The sequence below is a fragment of the Ochotona curzoniae genome, unplaced genomic scaffold (assembly GCF_017591425.1).
Source record: "Ochotona curzoniae isolate NIBS_2020 unplaced genomic scaffold, NIBS_Ocur_1.0 contig_883, whole genome shotgun sequence".
Classification (NCBI taxonomy): Eukaryota; Metazoa; Chordata; class Mammalia; order Lagomorpha; family Ochotonidae; genus Ochotona; species Ochotona curzoniae.
The window spans coordinates 513,330-528,856 of NW_024466599.1; the positions used below are offsets into that span (position 1 = coordinate 513,330).

At 55.3% G+C, this 15,527-nt stretch overlaps 1 protein-coding gene across 6 annotated transcripts in view; it reads right to left on the reverse strand.

Moving 5' to 3' along the window:
• Positions 1-8,092: 8,092 nt before the first annotated feature.
• The window catches only part of MYT1L (myelin transcription factor 1 like), a 132,983-nt gene continuing 125,548 nt past the window's right edge, over positions 8,093-15,527 (reverse strand). For 3 of the 6 annotated variants that reach the window (XM_040993908.1, XM_040993909.1, XM_040993912.1), the window contains 2 exons: positions 9,190-9,333; positions 8,464-8,978 (listed from right to left, as the gene is read on the reverse strand). In XM_040993908.1, coding sequence (XP_040849842.1) covers positions 8,838-8,978; positions 9,190-9,333 — 285 coding nt within the window. In that variant the 3' untranslated portion in view covers positions 8,464-8,837. Of the gene's footprint in view, positions 8,979-9,189; positions 9,334-15,527 lie in introns of all 6 variants that reach the window. The other 3 variants (XM_040993910.1, XM_040993911.1, XM_040993907.1) reach the window with 2 other exon arrangements.

The window sequence follows — 15,527 nt, forward strand, 5'->3', positions numbered from 1 at the left end:
CAACCATCCCTGTGGCTTCGTGTGTGAACACCAACCCTGGAGATGGACATGGTGTCCTTGAACATGAGCATGAGGTCCCATGGGGCAGGATCTCCCTGGCCTATGGCTTCCTTCCGTCTGTAGGAACCAAGGCTGGGCTTTGCAGCACTCAGGTGTCCAGGGACAGAGTCGGGTAGTGCTGCTGCTGCAGTTGACACTTAAACCCTTGGACATGTCTGGCAACAGGGGCATGGGTGAGAGCCCTGAGTCAAGACAGCATGGCTATTATGCATGCAAGGATGAAGTGGAACAGGCATGAGAAGCTTTGCTGAGAGCAAGACCACTGCCAAGAGAATGGGCGGTGGGGGTAGAGATGGCAGCTCTTCCAGTTGCACCCCCCTGGCTCCTAAGCTTACAGATGGAATCACACGGGTCACAGAGGACCAGCCCTGGGCCCCTGCCCGAGGCTGTAACTCCTTCCCATGGCCTGGGTGACCATGTCCCAAGCTGTGACCACCGTCTCCGCAGTCTGGGTCCAGCCACACAGGGTTTTACAGCAGCACCTGTCTGTGGATGTCCAGAGCAAGGCCCCACTCTCCCCCTGCTCAGCTAGGCCATGCAGTATCCTATGCTCTCTTTCCTGCTGCAGTGGCCATGGTTTGGGGCGTTCACTGAGCATCCCCACATATGCTAGCATGCCCCAGTGCTAGCATGCCCTTTGCCTTTGCTGGGTGCTTCTCAAGAACTGTCCACAGAGGAGCAGGGCCAGGGGCCAGGGTTGGGCCTGGTGAACTGGTAGCTGCAGATGGGCCACGGAGCAACTTATATTAAACTACTTCCCAAATCCCTTGCAGCAGCTCCCATCTCCTGTGACCCTCCCAGTGCCACTTCCTCAAGCCAAGTACAGCCTCTGCCCACCACCCCATAGTCTGCCCACGCCTGTTTCCCCAGGCTGAGTCAGCTCAGAGCAGCTATATAGGCTGAGATCTGAGTTCTGACCTCCCTGTACCTGCCGCCCACCACAGCTTTCTGCATCTGCCAGGACCACAGCACCCCCCTACACCTCAGGGCACCCAGTCTCAGGTTCCTAGTCGGCTGTTGGCAACTGGGCCCTTGCCTTCCTTGGAGGGCCAGGCAAGCTCCTGTGCATCCCCAGAAGCCGCCCTCCCTCCTCAGGGACGTACGTTCCTGTGCCCCCAAAAATACCTTTAGACGTGTTCTACTAACACAGCAATCAATGGCTATTGTGGACAAGTAGTATATAAATCATGTAGTTTGCAAATAAAAAAGGACAACTGAAAGCATGCCTAAAAGGCCGCTGTGTCTCTGTGCTGGGTTCGCAGCAGCTACAGTTCCTCTCCACCTTGTGTCCTCCACCCATTGCTCTCCCCACTGCCCGGGGCTCTGGGCGGAAGCCACTGCAAGAAGGTGGTGCTGGAAAGTGGGCACTCCACAGGCTAGGACAGGGGGCTGGTGGGGTCTTCAGGAGCAGGTTGAACAGACAGAGGCAGGCTGAACCTGGGAGAAGCCCAGGTGCCCGCAGGGGCAGCTGGCAAAAAGATGTAGCCACAGGGGTTCCTGAGGCCAAAGCCAGGGCTCTGAGTGGCCAGGAGGGCCGAGCCTTGCTGGCAGTGGGCAGCTTCCCTTTCCCTGTAACAGGAGGGACAGAGGTGGACTCAGCAGGCAGAACACCAGGGCCGATGGCTCAAGGATGGTGAGACTCCAGACGGGCCTCCCGCACACGGGCGTCCTTGGGGCAGGCTCAGTGCGCGTGGAGGGAGGGACCTAGAGAAACAGAACAACTCCCGTAACCTGTGCAAAGGTGGAGACAGGACAGAGTGGCTGGGGCGTCAGAGAAGGTGCAGGCCACCCAGAGAAGCCCCTCTGCCTCAGGAATTGGGAGAATGTCAACCCTGCCAGAAGAACTGGCTCCCTGCTTGAGGTTTGTAGGGCCAGGAGGTGATGCGCAGCCCTTTGAACAGAATGGGGACATTTTCTGAGAGTGCAGGACGAGGGGAGGTGCTCCTGTCTTCAGGGAGACGGGGTCTCCCACCTGCATTTTTGTGCACGGGCACCTGGGAGGGCTCTGGCCTCTGGTGGAAGGTACCAGCCTGCCCCTCTGTGTCATGCACCCCACCTGAGGAACGCCCCAGGCAAGCCAAGGAGGAGAGCATTGGGCGCCCTGTTGGGCCCGAGAGTGTTGGGAATGTCCCAGGTTGGAACACAGGTTAACTCCTAGAGAAGTCAGAGGCTGAGGCACTGTCCAGCCCAGGCTGGGCGAACCTGAGGGCTGCTGTAATGCTGTGGTGTTTTCGGGGGTTTCACAGCTCACAGAGCTTGTCTGGGGCCTCTGTCAGCAAAGACCAGAGTAGAATTTCTCCAGCTGCTCCTATCAGATTACATCTGAGCTGCGGGTCCTAAATGTCACGGGACTTTGAGACATGGCCCATTCCCCCAACCCCACCGGACTACACTTGGGGAACCAAACACACGAGAGTCACTGCCCTGTCCCTGAATCCAGAGTTTTCCAAGTTGTCTGTGAGGACAGAACCCAGGATAGACCTGCAGTGCATTCATCAATAACAAAGTGGGCTGGCATCCTGGTAACCACAGCCACCTCAGCCACCTCAGTCACCACAGTCACCTCAGTCACCTCAGCCACCTCAGCCACCTCAGCCACCACAGTCACCACAGCCACCACAGTCACCTCAGTCACCACAGTCACCACAGCCACCACAGTCACCTCAGCCACCTCAGTCACCTCAGTCACCACAGTCACCTCAGTCACCCCAGTCACCACAGCCACCACAGTCACCCCAGTCACCACAGTCACCACAGTCACCCCAGTCACCACAGCCACCACAGTCACCTCAGTCACCACAGTCACCTCAGCCACCTCAGCCACCACAGTCACCACAGTCACCCTCAGTCACCTCAGTCACCTCAGTCACCTCAGTCACCACAGTCACCACAGTCACCTCAGTCACCACAGTCACCACAGCCACCTCAGTCACCACAGTCACCACAGCCACCACAGACATTCCAGCCAATAGTTTTCAGTCATCATAGTCACTAGATCACTATAAATACCACAGCCAGCCGCAGTCGCCCCAATACCAGGTAAAGCTGGAATCCTCAGGGGGAGGGTGCACCAGAGTGCCCAGAGGAAGCAGGAAGGAAACGTTGGCTCAGTAGACATAGTTCCCAGAGCACAGTGGCAGCAACAAAACCAGTTTCCTTGTTTTCCAGATCCTTCTGTGACCGTCTGCCTGTGTCTTCATTGCATTTGTTCCTCAATGCCCAAGAACACACTTCTATGAAAGTGAGAAAGCATATCCAGTTTAATATTTACAACACACCTCTTTTCTTTTTGCTGCAGCCCTCAGTTAGGCATGAGATGGGGTCAGCTGAGTATGAGTCTATGTGGGGAGCTTCTCAAGCTGTCCATGGGCAAATTAAAGGGAAACATTTTGCAAGAAGCCTGTGATTATTTTATGACAGGTTTGCCAGGAACTTTGAGTACAGGATTCTGTCAGTAAAATTGTGATCAAGCCTTGAATCTAAGACCAGCATCCTTCAGGGAAGGAGAAATTCCACTCTTTTTGGCTATTCCCAAGGGCAAAGGTACATGACTACAGATGAGAAAACAGAAGCCCTCTTACACACGGCCATATCCTTGGTCCACTCTGCACGATGCTGCACGCAGCAGGAAGGCCTCTTTCTGATTGTGTCCTTCCAGTCATGCAGGCAAGCTGAAAAGATGCCTTCGCTGAGAAATGCCGGGCAGCAAACCATGCACAAAACAACGCACAGGTGTCTGTGTGGGTAGCAGCCTTGGCAGCCGCAGTGGCCCACGCATTGCAGGCACTGCCCTCCAGGGACAATGTGGACAGCCTCACAGTAACCCTTTGGCAATGGCCCACTTGACCAGGAGTTATAGCTCCCAGTTTCCCACTGAGGACCAACTGAAAGGCCTAAGCACGCCCTCTGCTCCATTCCCCCACCATGGACACCCCTGCTTCAGGGAGCTCTAGCAGCCATCTTGGGGGCCCACTGGGAGTTGTCCCTGCCCCAGGCTCTCCCTCTGTAGCAGTCTTTGGGACAGTGGTTGGATTTCTGGGACCTCTGGGGGCTCCTTGAGGGAGAGGTCTGTGTCTTAGTTTGAAGTAGCTGGGACTTCCCAAGTCGAGCAAGGGTACTGACATCCTACCTGCTGAGGCTCTGGGGACTATGGGCATCACTGTCTGGCAGACCAAGAATTGGCCATGAACCTGGTTCGGGAGCCCTGGACAGATGGGTCTGAGTACGTCCTGGGCAGCTGGCCGTGGTCATCTTGCAAAGCCAGTGAACCCCACCTAGGGCACAGGTCTCCGGCTCTGAGGCCTGGGACCACCTCTGAGGCCTCCTTGACACTGAAAGGTAAAGAGCATGTGGCCAGCCTGGCTTGGACAGCATGGCTTCCACTCGCTGCTGCTTGCCTCTGCCCCATGGTCTGTACCCACACTCATCCTAACAGAGTTCCAGGGCACCGACCTCTGATCCCCATAGCTCATCTGACCCCTGAGATTGGCAGCCAGGGTGTAAGTCCCTGCTGCCACAGTTTTGCCCACCATAGGGTCCTGAGCCCTGGCTGGACAGGAAGCATGGGAATGCTCACTGGACGGAGTGGGAGGCTCCTGTCCACAGAGGGCCTCCTGGGAGTTAGGGCTTCACTTGCCAGATGTGCAGTGTCAAGCTTAGAAATTAGTGGCTGTTGGTGGTGCGCCTGTGATTGCTGTGGCAAGCTAGGCCCTGCCATCTCCAACCTCAGGGCATCCCATGCCTGCCTGTGTGGTAGTGGGGAGGGTGGTCTGGAAAGACCTCCAAGGGCCCGTGCTGAAGGTCTGTTTCGCATGCCTCCTGGGATCCTCCATGCTATCCCACCTGACCCTATATGATCCCACACCACCACGTATGATCCTATGCAATCCCACAGGACCCCATATGACACTATGTGCCCCCTTACAACCCCACCCAACCTCGCCCAATCCTCCACAGTCTCCGCATTGCTCCCCCAGCCCCTACTCTCAGAGCCATCAAAGCTGCCCCGGACCTCCAAAACCATGAACCTTTCTCTGCCCTGAGCGGCTGTAGCCCCAGAGAAAGCCCTTGGAAATATATCTTGGATGTTTACGGGAATTCCAATGGATATTGCCTTCAAATTTCATAGTTTCGGGGGGTGGGGGGCAGCGTCATTTTTAAGTCTCAGAACAGATGCTGGGAGTGTGGGTGAAGCCTTGTTAGGGTGTCTGAGGTCATTCCCGCACACGATGACTTGACTGCCCTCCTGTGGGCTGGTCTGTGGAACTCATGGTGCATCACCGTCCCACACTCAGGTGGCAAACAGTAGCAGGCCTCCACATGCCGTGTGCATGGTGTGACACTCCGAGAGGACACGGCTCCCTCTTAACCTGTTGGGAGATGGCTTTTGGCAAGCTTGTTTAGAAATATGTAGGACCCAGTGCGGTGGCCTAATAGCTAAAGTCCTTGCTTTGTACATGGCAGGATCCCATATGGGCACCAGTTCTAATCCTGTCCGTCCTGCTTCCCATCCAGCTCTCTGTGGTCTGGGAAAGCAGTCAAGGATGCCCAAAGCCTTGGGACCCCGCACCCACATGGGTGACCTGGAAATGGCTTCTGGGCTCTGGTTTCAGATTGGTGCAGCTCCAACCATTGCGGCAACTTGGGGAGTGAATCAGTGGACGAAAGATGTTTCTCTCTGTCTCTCCTCCTCTCTGTATATCTGACTTTCCAATATTACTAAAATAAATCATTTAAAAAAGATGCGTTGGGGAACAACTGGCCAGTCGGCGTTCTGGGGCTGGGGGAGGCTGAGGGCGCTCTAGGATAAGGAACTGGAAGGCTGTGGACAGTTACGGAGCAGTGGGGGCCCCCGAGTGGAGACGGACACAGATGCAGACATGTGGTAATTGTGGGCCTGGGTAGACCACGGGTGTGCAGGGCATGGCGTGACAGGTGCTGTCCTGCGGGGCCACAGCAGGGATGAACATGGTCAGGACGCCAAGCCTCTCATTGGGGTTGTGGCCACTCTGGCTGGCCACGGACACACTCACATGCCCGGGACCGGCTTGGGTGGAGGTGCCCGCCCAGGACTTGCCAATGCCAGTCAAGACGCAGATCCAGGCGAGAGATCCCTCGTGCTACAAACGTGGCAACACCTTTTTTATTTAGATTAAGATGTGTTAACATCCAGCATGACAAAATTTGTACAAAGTTCACAATTTAAAAATGAATTATCACAGCAACTTGTGATTCCACACATTTATAGCAAAATTAAAGTGTCAACAAACCCATGCCGTGTCGTACAAAAATAAATCAAACTTCAGTTCCACAGAGAGCACAATAAATAGTTTATACAAAATTCTGTTTTAATAAATGGTTACTTAAATTAACTTAGAAATGAATATGAACAATAAGTTATAATAAATAAACTCTGATGACTCACAATAATCCCATATGAAAGGTCAGCATTCTAATGTGGGACACTTGTGACCCTATATAACAGTCACGGTGACTTCTGATTGGATATTATGGACCAACGTTACATGAGCAGCAGGTTGTGCTTCAAATCCCCCTTCCATTGTACATAGGTGATAACAAGAATCCAAAACGGAACTACCTATTACTCTACTAAAAGCGTTAATATATCGGCAAAAAAGCTGCAGACGACGCTGTGGGCAAATGCATATGCCGCTACGGACAGGGGCCCTCCTGGGGCCGGGCCCCAGACCATATATATATATATATATATACGTGTGTTTATGTATATAATTTATTTATATATATATGGCATTTCGTGACGTCGAGCACCTTGCTTCAGCTCTCGGAAGGCAATTCGGCGCGTGGCAGCTGCGGCTGATCGCACAGCAGAAAGAGGGCGCTGTACAGAGAGGACGCTGCAGAACCCCAAGTCAGGACACGCCCTTCCCCAGCTGGTGCTTCGAGTCCTCGCGGAAAACTGCAAGCTTTGTACAGTGAGCAGGATATAAAGTGCCGCTGGGATATACATCTCTTTGTACATATATATACCGAGGTTGAGTATTTTATCAGAGTATTTGTCGTGAGATCCCTGTAGTCTCCCTTAGCAACCGTCGCGGTCAGCCGAGTGGGCCTCCTCTATAACCATCCAGGTTCAGCGTCACAAGGAATTGCACACCTCCGTACGGATATAGGACAAGGGAAGTGCAAATAGTCGGCTGGCACATTGCGGGGACAATGACCCTGTAAGTCCTGTTCTGCTAAAAATATTTTTTTAATTTTTACAAAACCCATCTTTTTTATTTCATAACAAAATTTTGAAGTACTTTTGTACTTCCTGCATAACATCAAGACATGGAAGGAAGAGATGCTACCGAATGGAAATCAAGTCAACATCAGAAAACACAACACATCTTCGAAGGACTCCGCAGAGGACACGCAGCAGTCCAAAGCGGTCTTATGCATACATATAGTGCAGTCATTTGGAGTAAAACAATCAAATCTGAAAGGTACAAACAAGTCTAAGATGATCTAGTTTAAAGCAAAAAAAGTGCTGAAGTATATTTAGTTACTATTAAACTCTGATTGCATTCATTCTTAGAGTAGGTCACAGATTGACCAAGCCAGGCGCTGGGATTGCTCTACGGCCAACTGGTCTCCACCCCAGGGCAGCCCCTAAGCATCGTGGTGGGAGTGCTTGGTCAAAGTCACGCTTGGGGCGGGGGCTGGGCGAGAAATTCCACCAAACCCCTTTCTCACCAGGAACCCGAATGCTCACAGTCATTCGCCTTGATCCCTCAAGTGTGAAATCATAGCAACAACAAGAAGAAGGGGGCCTTTAAGTGTGAGGAGGGGAAATAAGCGCTCGTAAGCCATCTTTCCGCTTAGATGGAAAACCACACAGATTCTGGAAGGTGAGCTACAGTGCGAGAACAGACGGTTCGGGGGCACGGACCCTAGGGACATAAGAGAAGGCTGTTCCAGAGTTTATTGAAAATGGGAAAGGAGATCTTCGTGGCGTCCGCCTCTGACAAGCCCCTGTGCTAACAGCAGTGTCCACAGTCAGCTAACTGACAAGTGCTGTTGGAGCTGCTTTGAGTCTTCCGCCAAGTTTCCATGGCTTGATGTTGTCTTACAATAAATTACTTATTTCATGTCTTACAGTTAATCCACATGCCATTTCCTTGGAATGCAAAAAACCTCACTTACTGCCCCCACCATACACCATCCTCCTAAAACAAACAAACAAAAACATCACATAATATTTCCAGGCATTGTTCAAAAATAAAGCATTTTTTGCAACCAATTCCTGCTATGAAACAATATGCACACAAAATGTATTTCTTAAGTTCCATAAAAGTCCTCCAACATGAGGCAAAATGATAGTGTTTAACTCGTGGCCACAGGGGCCACGCCTGATCATCCACAGCTGTGGGTGTGGGTATTTTTTTCATTTTTTTCCTTTTTGTCCATTTCAGTTCAAAATACTAAAACATTTACTCACTAAAGCATTAAAAAGAATTTACACTCTATTTATTTTGATCCGCTTACCTCTTCAGAAATATATATACCCCCAAATGTGCATACAATAGCAGCTATAAACATTACATGGCATATCACACTATGTCAGCTTATATGAAAACGTACAAAATGTGAATGTATTCCAAAACTAGTCTGCAGGTACTATCCTTAAAGCAAGACGTGAAACCATTATGAAGTCTCGTAAGCATCACACTGGTTCAGACAGGAATGGATATAGAACGCTTTCTGGTAAGTTACAGCAGCAAAACAAGAGGCATCCTTTGCTCTAGAGCAGCTGTTCACACCTGAATTCCTCTCACAGCCTGCTTTATATTTTCCAGTAGGGCTTTATTTTCTGGACTCTGATAACGGTCTTGATTTGTATACATTTCCGTCAAAGTAGTCACGTAAGCATCAAAATTTTGTTCATTGATTGGATCCTACGAGATATTAAATAGTAGTTCATACACAGCTTTTACTTTCTTAATAGTATATTCACACAAGCATAACACAGTATCATAGCGCAGTGCCACTGTTCTCATCTTACTGAAATGGCCCAGTCAGAGCACACTCCGCTGGATGGGCTCGCTTACAGGGTGCTGGGTGGCGCCCAGGGCGCGCCCCGCGGCCACCGCGCTGTCAGTCACTTACCATGTGGGGCAGCTGGATGTTGGCCAGGCTGTGGATCAGGGACTGGCTGAGGTTGGCCAGCTCGTGCAGGAGGGACTCATTCTGCTGCTCAATCACCTTGTTCTCCTCCTCGATGCTCTTGAGGTTGCTCTCCATGGTGGTGATCTGCAACAGACAGCGCCATGTGGCCCCAGGCGCCTGGCAGCCAGGGGGCCTGCGCGTGGGCACACTTTTCCACGCCTTCTGTTAGAGCCAACTGGGCCGTGGCAGTGCCCACCTCCGCCAGCGGGACTGGGGGAGGGTATGTTGGCTTTCGGTCTCTGCGGGGCACGGCGGTTCCCTGTGCTTCCCTACTCCCTCCGCTACCTGAGGGGGCTGCACTAACAGTGAGTCTGCATCGTGTCCATCCTTAAGAACTTTGTTTAGCCCAGACCTAATCCCGCTACAAGGAAGCCAAGGCTGACTCCCTTAGGGGCATGGCACTGTCTGTCTCACACTGCCAGCAGGCCCTGGGGACACACCCATCAGGTCTCGGAGATGGGGTGGGGGCCAGCACGGCTTTCTGATGCCAGGGCTCAGGGAGCCGCTAAAGGGTGCCAACATCAAGAGTTTGCAGGGCTTGACGTGTACGTGAGGCAGTGACTGCTGGGATGTGGGGCCATGTTCCAGGCTGTGCCTGGGGCTCTGCCCGGGCTCTGCCCAGGCTCTGCCGGGGTGTGCCTCCTCTGCCTCTTGCAGGAGTCTCTCCCTCTTCTCCCTCTGCTGCTGCAACTGCCGTGTTGCCTTCAATGCCACGGTTCCCACCTTTTCCCTGTCACTCGAGCCGGGCCCAGCCCCTCAGGGTGGGCCGACGGGGTGGGGAGGGCAGCACGTTCTCTCGCACATCCCGATGGCTTCCCTGCCTGTGTTTGTGCTGTTGGCTTAATTCTTTTTAAATTGCTTTTGTTTCATTTGAAAGACAGAGAAAAGAGAGGTCTTCCATGTGCTGGCTCGCTCCCCAAAGGCTGGAGCCCAGGCCGATGCCAGGGCCTGGGACAACATGTGGGTCTTCCCCACAGCTGGAGGGACCCAACACCTGGAGCCCTGCCCTGCTGCCTCTCAGGATGTGTGTTAGCAGGAAGCCGGTGTAAAGGCAGAGGAGCCAGACGCAAGCCAGGCCCTCCGACAGGAGATGCAGACTGGGCTGTGCAGCATGTGGTGCTGCCCACGCGCACGACCCGCCCCGCTGACCCCGAGGGCGGTCTTCGTGCCTGATGTCTACACCAGGGATCCACACTGCATTCTGCAGGGCTGAGTGCCCAGGGCACTACCACCACGCCTGAGCTATGGAGCCCATGCCTCTCAGCAGCACACGGGATCAGTGGTACACACCTCAGCCTGACACAGCTTCATCCCGGGGTCCCTGAGGACCACCTCGCTGAGCCCACGGCTCTCCAAAGACCCTCATCTGCCCAGGAGCAGACCAGTTTCCTTGCGTGGACAGCACTCTGCCCTGTGGAGTCTGAACAAACACCCAGGTCGGGCCACGGAGAGCCAAATCATGGAGAGCCAGGCCATGGAAAGCCAGGCTGCAGAGACCTGGGCCACGGAGAGCCGAGGCATGGAGAGCCAAATCATAGAGAGCTAGGCCACGGAGAGCCAGGCCACGGAGAGCTGGGCCATGGAGAGTCAGGCCACATAGACCCGGACCACGGAGAGCTGGGGCATGGAGAGCCAGGCCATGGAGAGCCAGGCCATGGAGAGCCGGGGCATGGAGAGCCAGGCCACGGAGAGCCAGGCCATGGAGAGCCGGGTCATAGAGAGCTGGACCACTGAGAGCCAGGCCATGGAGAGCTGGGCCACACTGCTATGGCTCAAATGCACTTACCTGCCCTGAGCTGACCCAGCATCATGGGCCTGCATCTGTTCCAGAGAGGCATCTGGGGATACAGACTAGCACTTCCCACATTTTACAGCCTCACCCCAGTCAAGGATAGTCACAGAGGCTACTGCTGGCGTGGGTAGCCACACCAGGCCAGGAGCCTAAGCAGAGTCCCTCCCACTCAGGTCCCAGGTCCCCAACAGCCACGTGCCCTCCCAAGCCGGGATCTTCATACTGCCTCCCACCTGTCTCCAGGTCAAGTGGCTGTAAGCTACCAGCTGGTCTTTGTTCCCTATTCTTTCTTCAGTTCTGTCTGCACAGCCAGCTTCCCTGGATCTGCTCAGGATCACCATGCTTGACTGCACAGACTCCAGTATTGCAAATAAAGCCGGGCACCCTGGGGGAGTCTGCTGTGATCCCATCACCACCAGGTCTGTGTCCAGCATCTGCAGCTGCAGCACTGAGCCCCACTGTCCCTGACCCAGGGTGGTCCTGGACTGCAGGGATGGCAGGCTCTGGCCTTGTGAGCAGGAAGCAGCACAGGCTCATGGGCATCTGTGATTCCTGCAGCTGCTGATGAAGTCCCAGGGACTCGGCTGGGAACCCTGCAAGGGGTGGCGGGGCGCCCCCTGGCATGGGAAGTGACCACACTCTCTTGTTGTCTGACATGCAGTAAGCCTGCCTTCGAGGCGCCTCACACTGCAGTGTTCACACGGGCAGGGTCTGCTCGGTGTGTGGAGCACAGGGCAGCTGCAGAGTGGCCAGGTTCTGTTGGGTTTCATCCCCATGGCCAGCTCTGAAGGCCAGGGAAGAGTGATGCTGCCCCCTGCCCCTGTCACTCACAGCATGGCTTCTGTGCAACATCCCCATACAACCTAAGATCGAGTTTGGGGGGGAGATCTGGCCCTCCATGCTGCAGCTGACTGCTTCCTGGAGCCACTCTGTCCACGAGTCCCTGGCACGCTGGCAGGTCACAGTGGGGAGGCATTCTCTTGACCTCACCAGAGGCAGTAGCTCACACCTGGGGGCTGAGAACGACGGGATACTCACAGAAGCCTCTGTACCATCCATCTCTTGTGGGACAAGATGGGAAGTGTTGGGGCTGATGTTGTGGCACAGCATCTTAAACTGCCATCTGTGACATTGCATCCTACTTAGGGGCCTGGCTGCCGCACTGCTGGTCTGGCTCCCTGCCAATGGCCCTGGTAGGCAATGGAGAACGGCCCATAAGCCTGGCCCTGGCATCCCTCCCAGGGACCAGGATGAGGCTCCTGGCTCCTGGCCTTAACCTGGCTAATTCAGTCATTTGGCAAATGAACCAGTAAATGGGTATCTCTCTCTGTGTTTCTCTCTCCCTCTGTATCTGCCTTTACAATAAGTAAATAAATCAAAAAAAAAAAAAAAAGGAAGGAAGAGAAAAGAAAAGAAAAAGAGAAACAGAGGGCTGGGCCTTAGGCTGACTGAGGGGTCCAGGAATGCCTTCTGCTGGTGTGAACGGTTAGGAGAAAACCCAAACCACACCACTATGGTGAGATGCAGACACCACAGGCAATCTGCCAGCAGTGCCCACAGGGCAGCCCTGGCTGCTGGTCGAGGCCTGGGTGCTAGGCTGCCTTGGACACAGCAGGGCATGGTCCAGAGCCTCACATGTGTGCCATGGATTGGGGTCAAGGCCCTGACGTGCTTTAGCAGCGTCCCCGCAGTCTTAACAGCAGAGCCAGGGTGGAGCCGGATCTGGAGCCAAGGGAGCCTCCACGCTGCAGCTCCAGAGGAAGCAGGGCACCTCACAAGGTCAGCACTGGGCAGCTGCCAGGGGTGGCCCAGCATAGGGCTGGAAGCTGTGATGATCTTCCCGCTGCTCCCCAAGGACCCCGAGGCCTTGGAGCCCTCCCACCTCCCTACCACTGGTGTCTGGGGACCCTGGGTATCTTCCCACAAACCCCATGAGTCTCCCACCCACAGGACTCATGGAAACCTCACATACTCACAGCTGCCTGCAGGCACACAGGTGCCTCGCCCATCCCCTACTTCGCGTCTTCTGGCAGACGCCCCTGCCCCTGCATTCTGATTAGTGTGCGGGTGGCAGCCCTGGAATCCCCGGGGGACAAGCCTTCTAACCCTGCTGGTGTGAGCTGAGATGAGGAACTGCAAGGGGACTTGGGTTCAGCCTAGATGCCTGGACACTGCCACCACCAAGGAGCACCAGTGGGGACCCCAGGGCAGGCTTCAGTGCAGAAAGAGGGTGGTGCTGCCCCTAGGGTAGCACTGGAACCAGACTCCTCCTCAGGCTATGGTGTGCAAGGGTGGGGCCTGCACTTCTGAGCAAGTCTGCTCTCACCTGACCCTCAACCCTGCTCAAACACATTCCAGACTTCTGAGCTCAGCCACAGAGGCAGCAGTGTGGGGGATCGCATGACCCCGATTCCCTGTCTCAGGCCTACTATCCTTCTGCAAAGACCAGCTGTCTGGGCAGGGATCCGAGCCTCAGAGGGTGGGCACGTAGGTCCTCCCTGGCCCGCCATGTCTCCCCTCAAAAACACACACACAGCTCTGCTCTTTAGCCAGCCGGGTTCCTCCTGATGCCCCTTTCCTGGGGCAGCTGAAGGCTCCTACCCTCTGACTCCCAAGGAAGCATAGGGCGAGTGGCCGGCTCCCATCATGCTGTGTCCTGGCTGGTCTCGGGGTTCTGAGCTTGCTGTCCTCCCTCCCCACCAATCCTAGGCATCTGGTCTCCAGGGGAGTGCCAGGACTGACTGGCCAGAGGAGACAGAGGCACCTATAGCGACTGGGCTGCTGTGTCTGTGTGGGCTGCGGCACTTGCGGTGGAGCTAGGAGGAAAGCCAACCCCAGAGGAGGCACCAGAGCCGGACCTGACCTGTCCAGAGGCCCTGGGTCATGGGCAGAGCTCAGCCTGGAGCCCAGCAAAGCATGACTTTGGAGAATCCTAATCCACGGTCCCAGTGTCTTGGTGGCCAAACTCATCTTGCACAGTAAGACCCCTGAGGCACGCGTGGGGACATGGCTGCTCTGTCCACCCTGGGCACTCTTTCTTTAGGGTGTCAGTGGATGTCTTAGATTCCAGAAAGGTCCTGCAGAAGCTGTGGCATCAACTGAAAGGAAAGGGAGGAGGGCCTTGTGGGGGCCTCCTGTCCCTCCCCAAAGAAGCCCGGCCATAGCATGTGCGCTGTCCGGACACCTGTGGCTCTATCAGGTAATGTTATCTGCAGTGGCCACTGGCCAAGTGTGGCTTGGAGGGAGGAGGCTGAAGGACCGCAAACATCGGGGAAAGGGCCCTGGCTCAGCAGGAAGGAGCCACTCCAGGAAGTGGCCAGGAGGCCATCACTAGCTGTGCACCCACTCTGGCCCCTCCCCAGGTCCTGGGCTGGGCTGGGCATGCTCAGCGGCCAGGGCTCCTGTCCGCCTGCCAGGACAGACGTGGGGCCTGGACGAGGCTCTTTGGGAAAGCCCTGCCTGCTTCCGAAGCACTTGGCCGGGCCGTGTGGGCTCAGGGAAGGCCCTCAGAACAGCTCTTGGGAACAGTCTCCCAGACCTCCTGGGGAGGTGAGGTGTGACCAGAAGGCTTCCCAGCAGCCCTGTGGGCAGCAGAGCTGCTTACCTAGATGCCATCCTGGGCGCCCACTGAGACCATGGCTGACTTGCTCTGTTGCTTTCTTTGCTCGGGCCCCATGCTGGAGGCTGTGTTCCTGGGGAGATGCCCCTCGGAGCAGAGTGGCACTGCTGGCCGCAGCCTCACTAGCCTCAAAGACGCACCTGTGACAGCTGGCTGGGCACACCTCTAGGAGCCCCTGGTCTGTTCCTCACTTAGCTGGACTAGCTTCCCAGGAAGTGTCTTCAGGTTCAGCCCAGGTGTACCCTGGAGCCTGGGTGAGGGCTGGGGCTAGGACATGAAGCAGCGAGGACCGGGCAGTACACGGGCATGGGTAGACAAGGTGCAGCTGGCCCTGGCAGCGGTGTGCCCTGCTGTCCTGAGGGACTTTCACTCTGGAGGGAGCTGTAGGTGAGGACTCTTACCTGTGACTCCTGAAGATGGCTGCTCTGCCAGAGGCATTCAGTAGGTGCTCCATACACGCTCGCGCCCTGCCCTCCCGCCCCACAGCAGCTCTGTCAGGGCGTCTGGAGGGGTTGAGACTCCCCCAACAGAGGCAGGGGCAGACCCAGCTGTCCCGAGCACCCAGACGCCTTGTGAGAGATCCTGGGACTGGGGGCTGTCTAGGGCATGCACAACCCTGGGGCTTGGGGAGCCAGGGAATGGGGGTCCCTGGAACAGTAGCAGGGGATCCCTGGAAGCTCTGTGGTAACACACAGGCAGAGACCCAAGGGTATGGCCTTGCAGGAGCCCCAGGATAGGGGAAGTGGATTCTGACAGCAAGGACCCTGGGAACAGGCGGGAGCTGCATGGAGCCTGACAGCGGGCACCCTGGGCACAGGAGTGAGCTGTGTGGATGCCAACAGTGGGCACCCTGGGCACAGGCGGGAG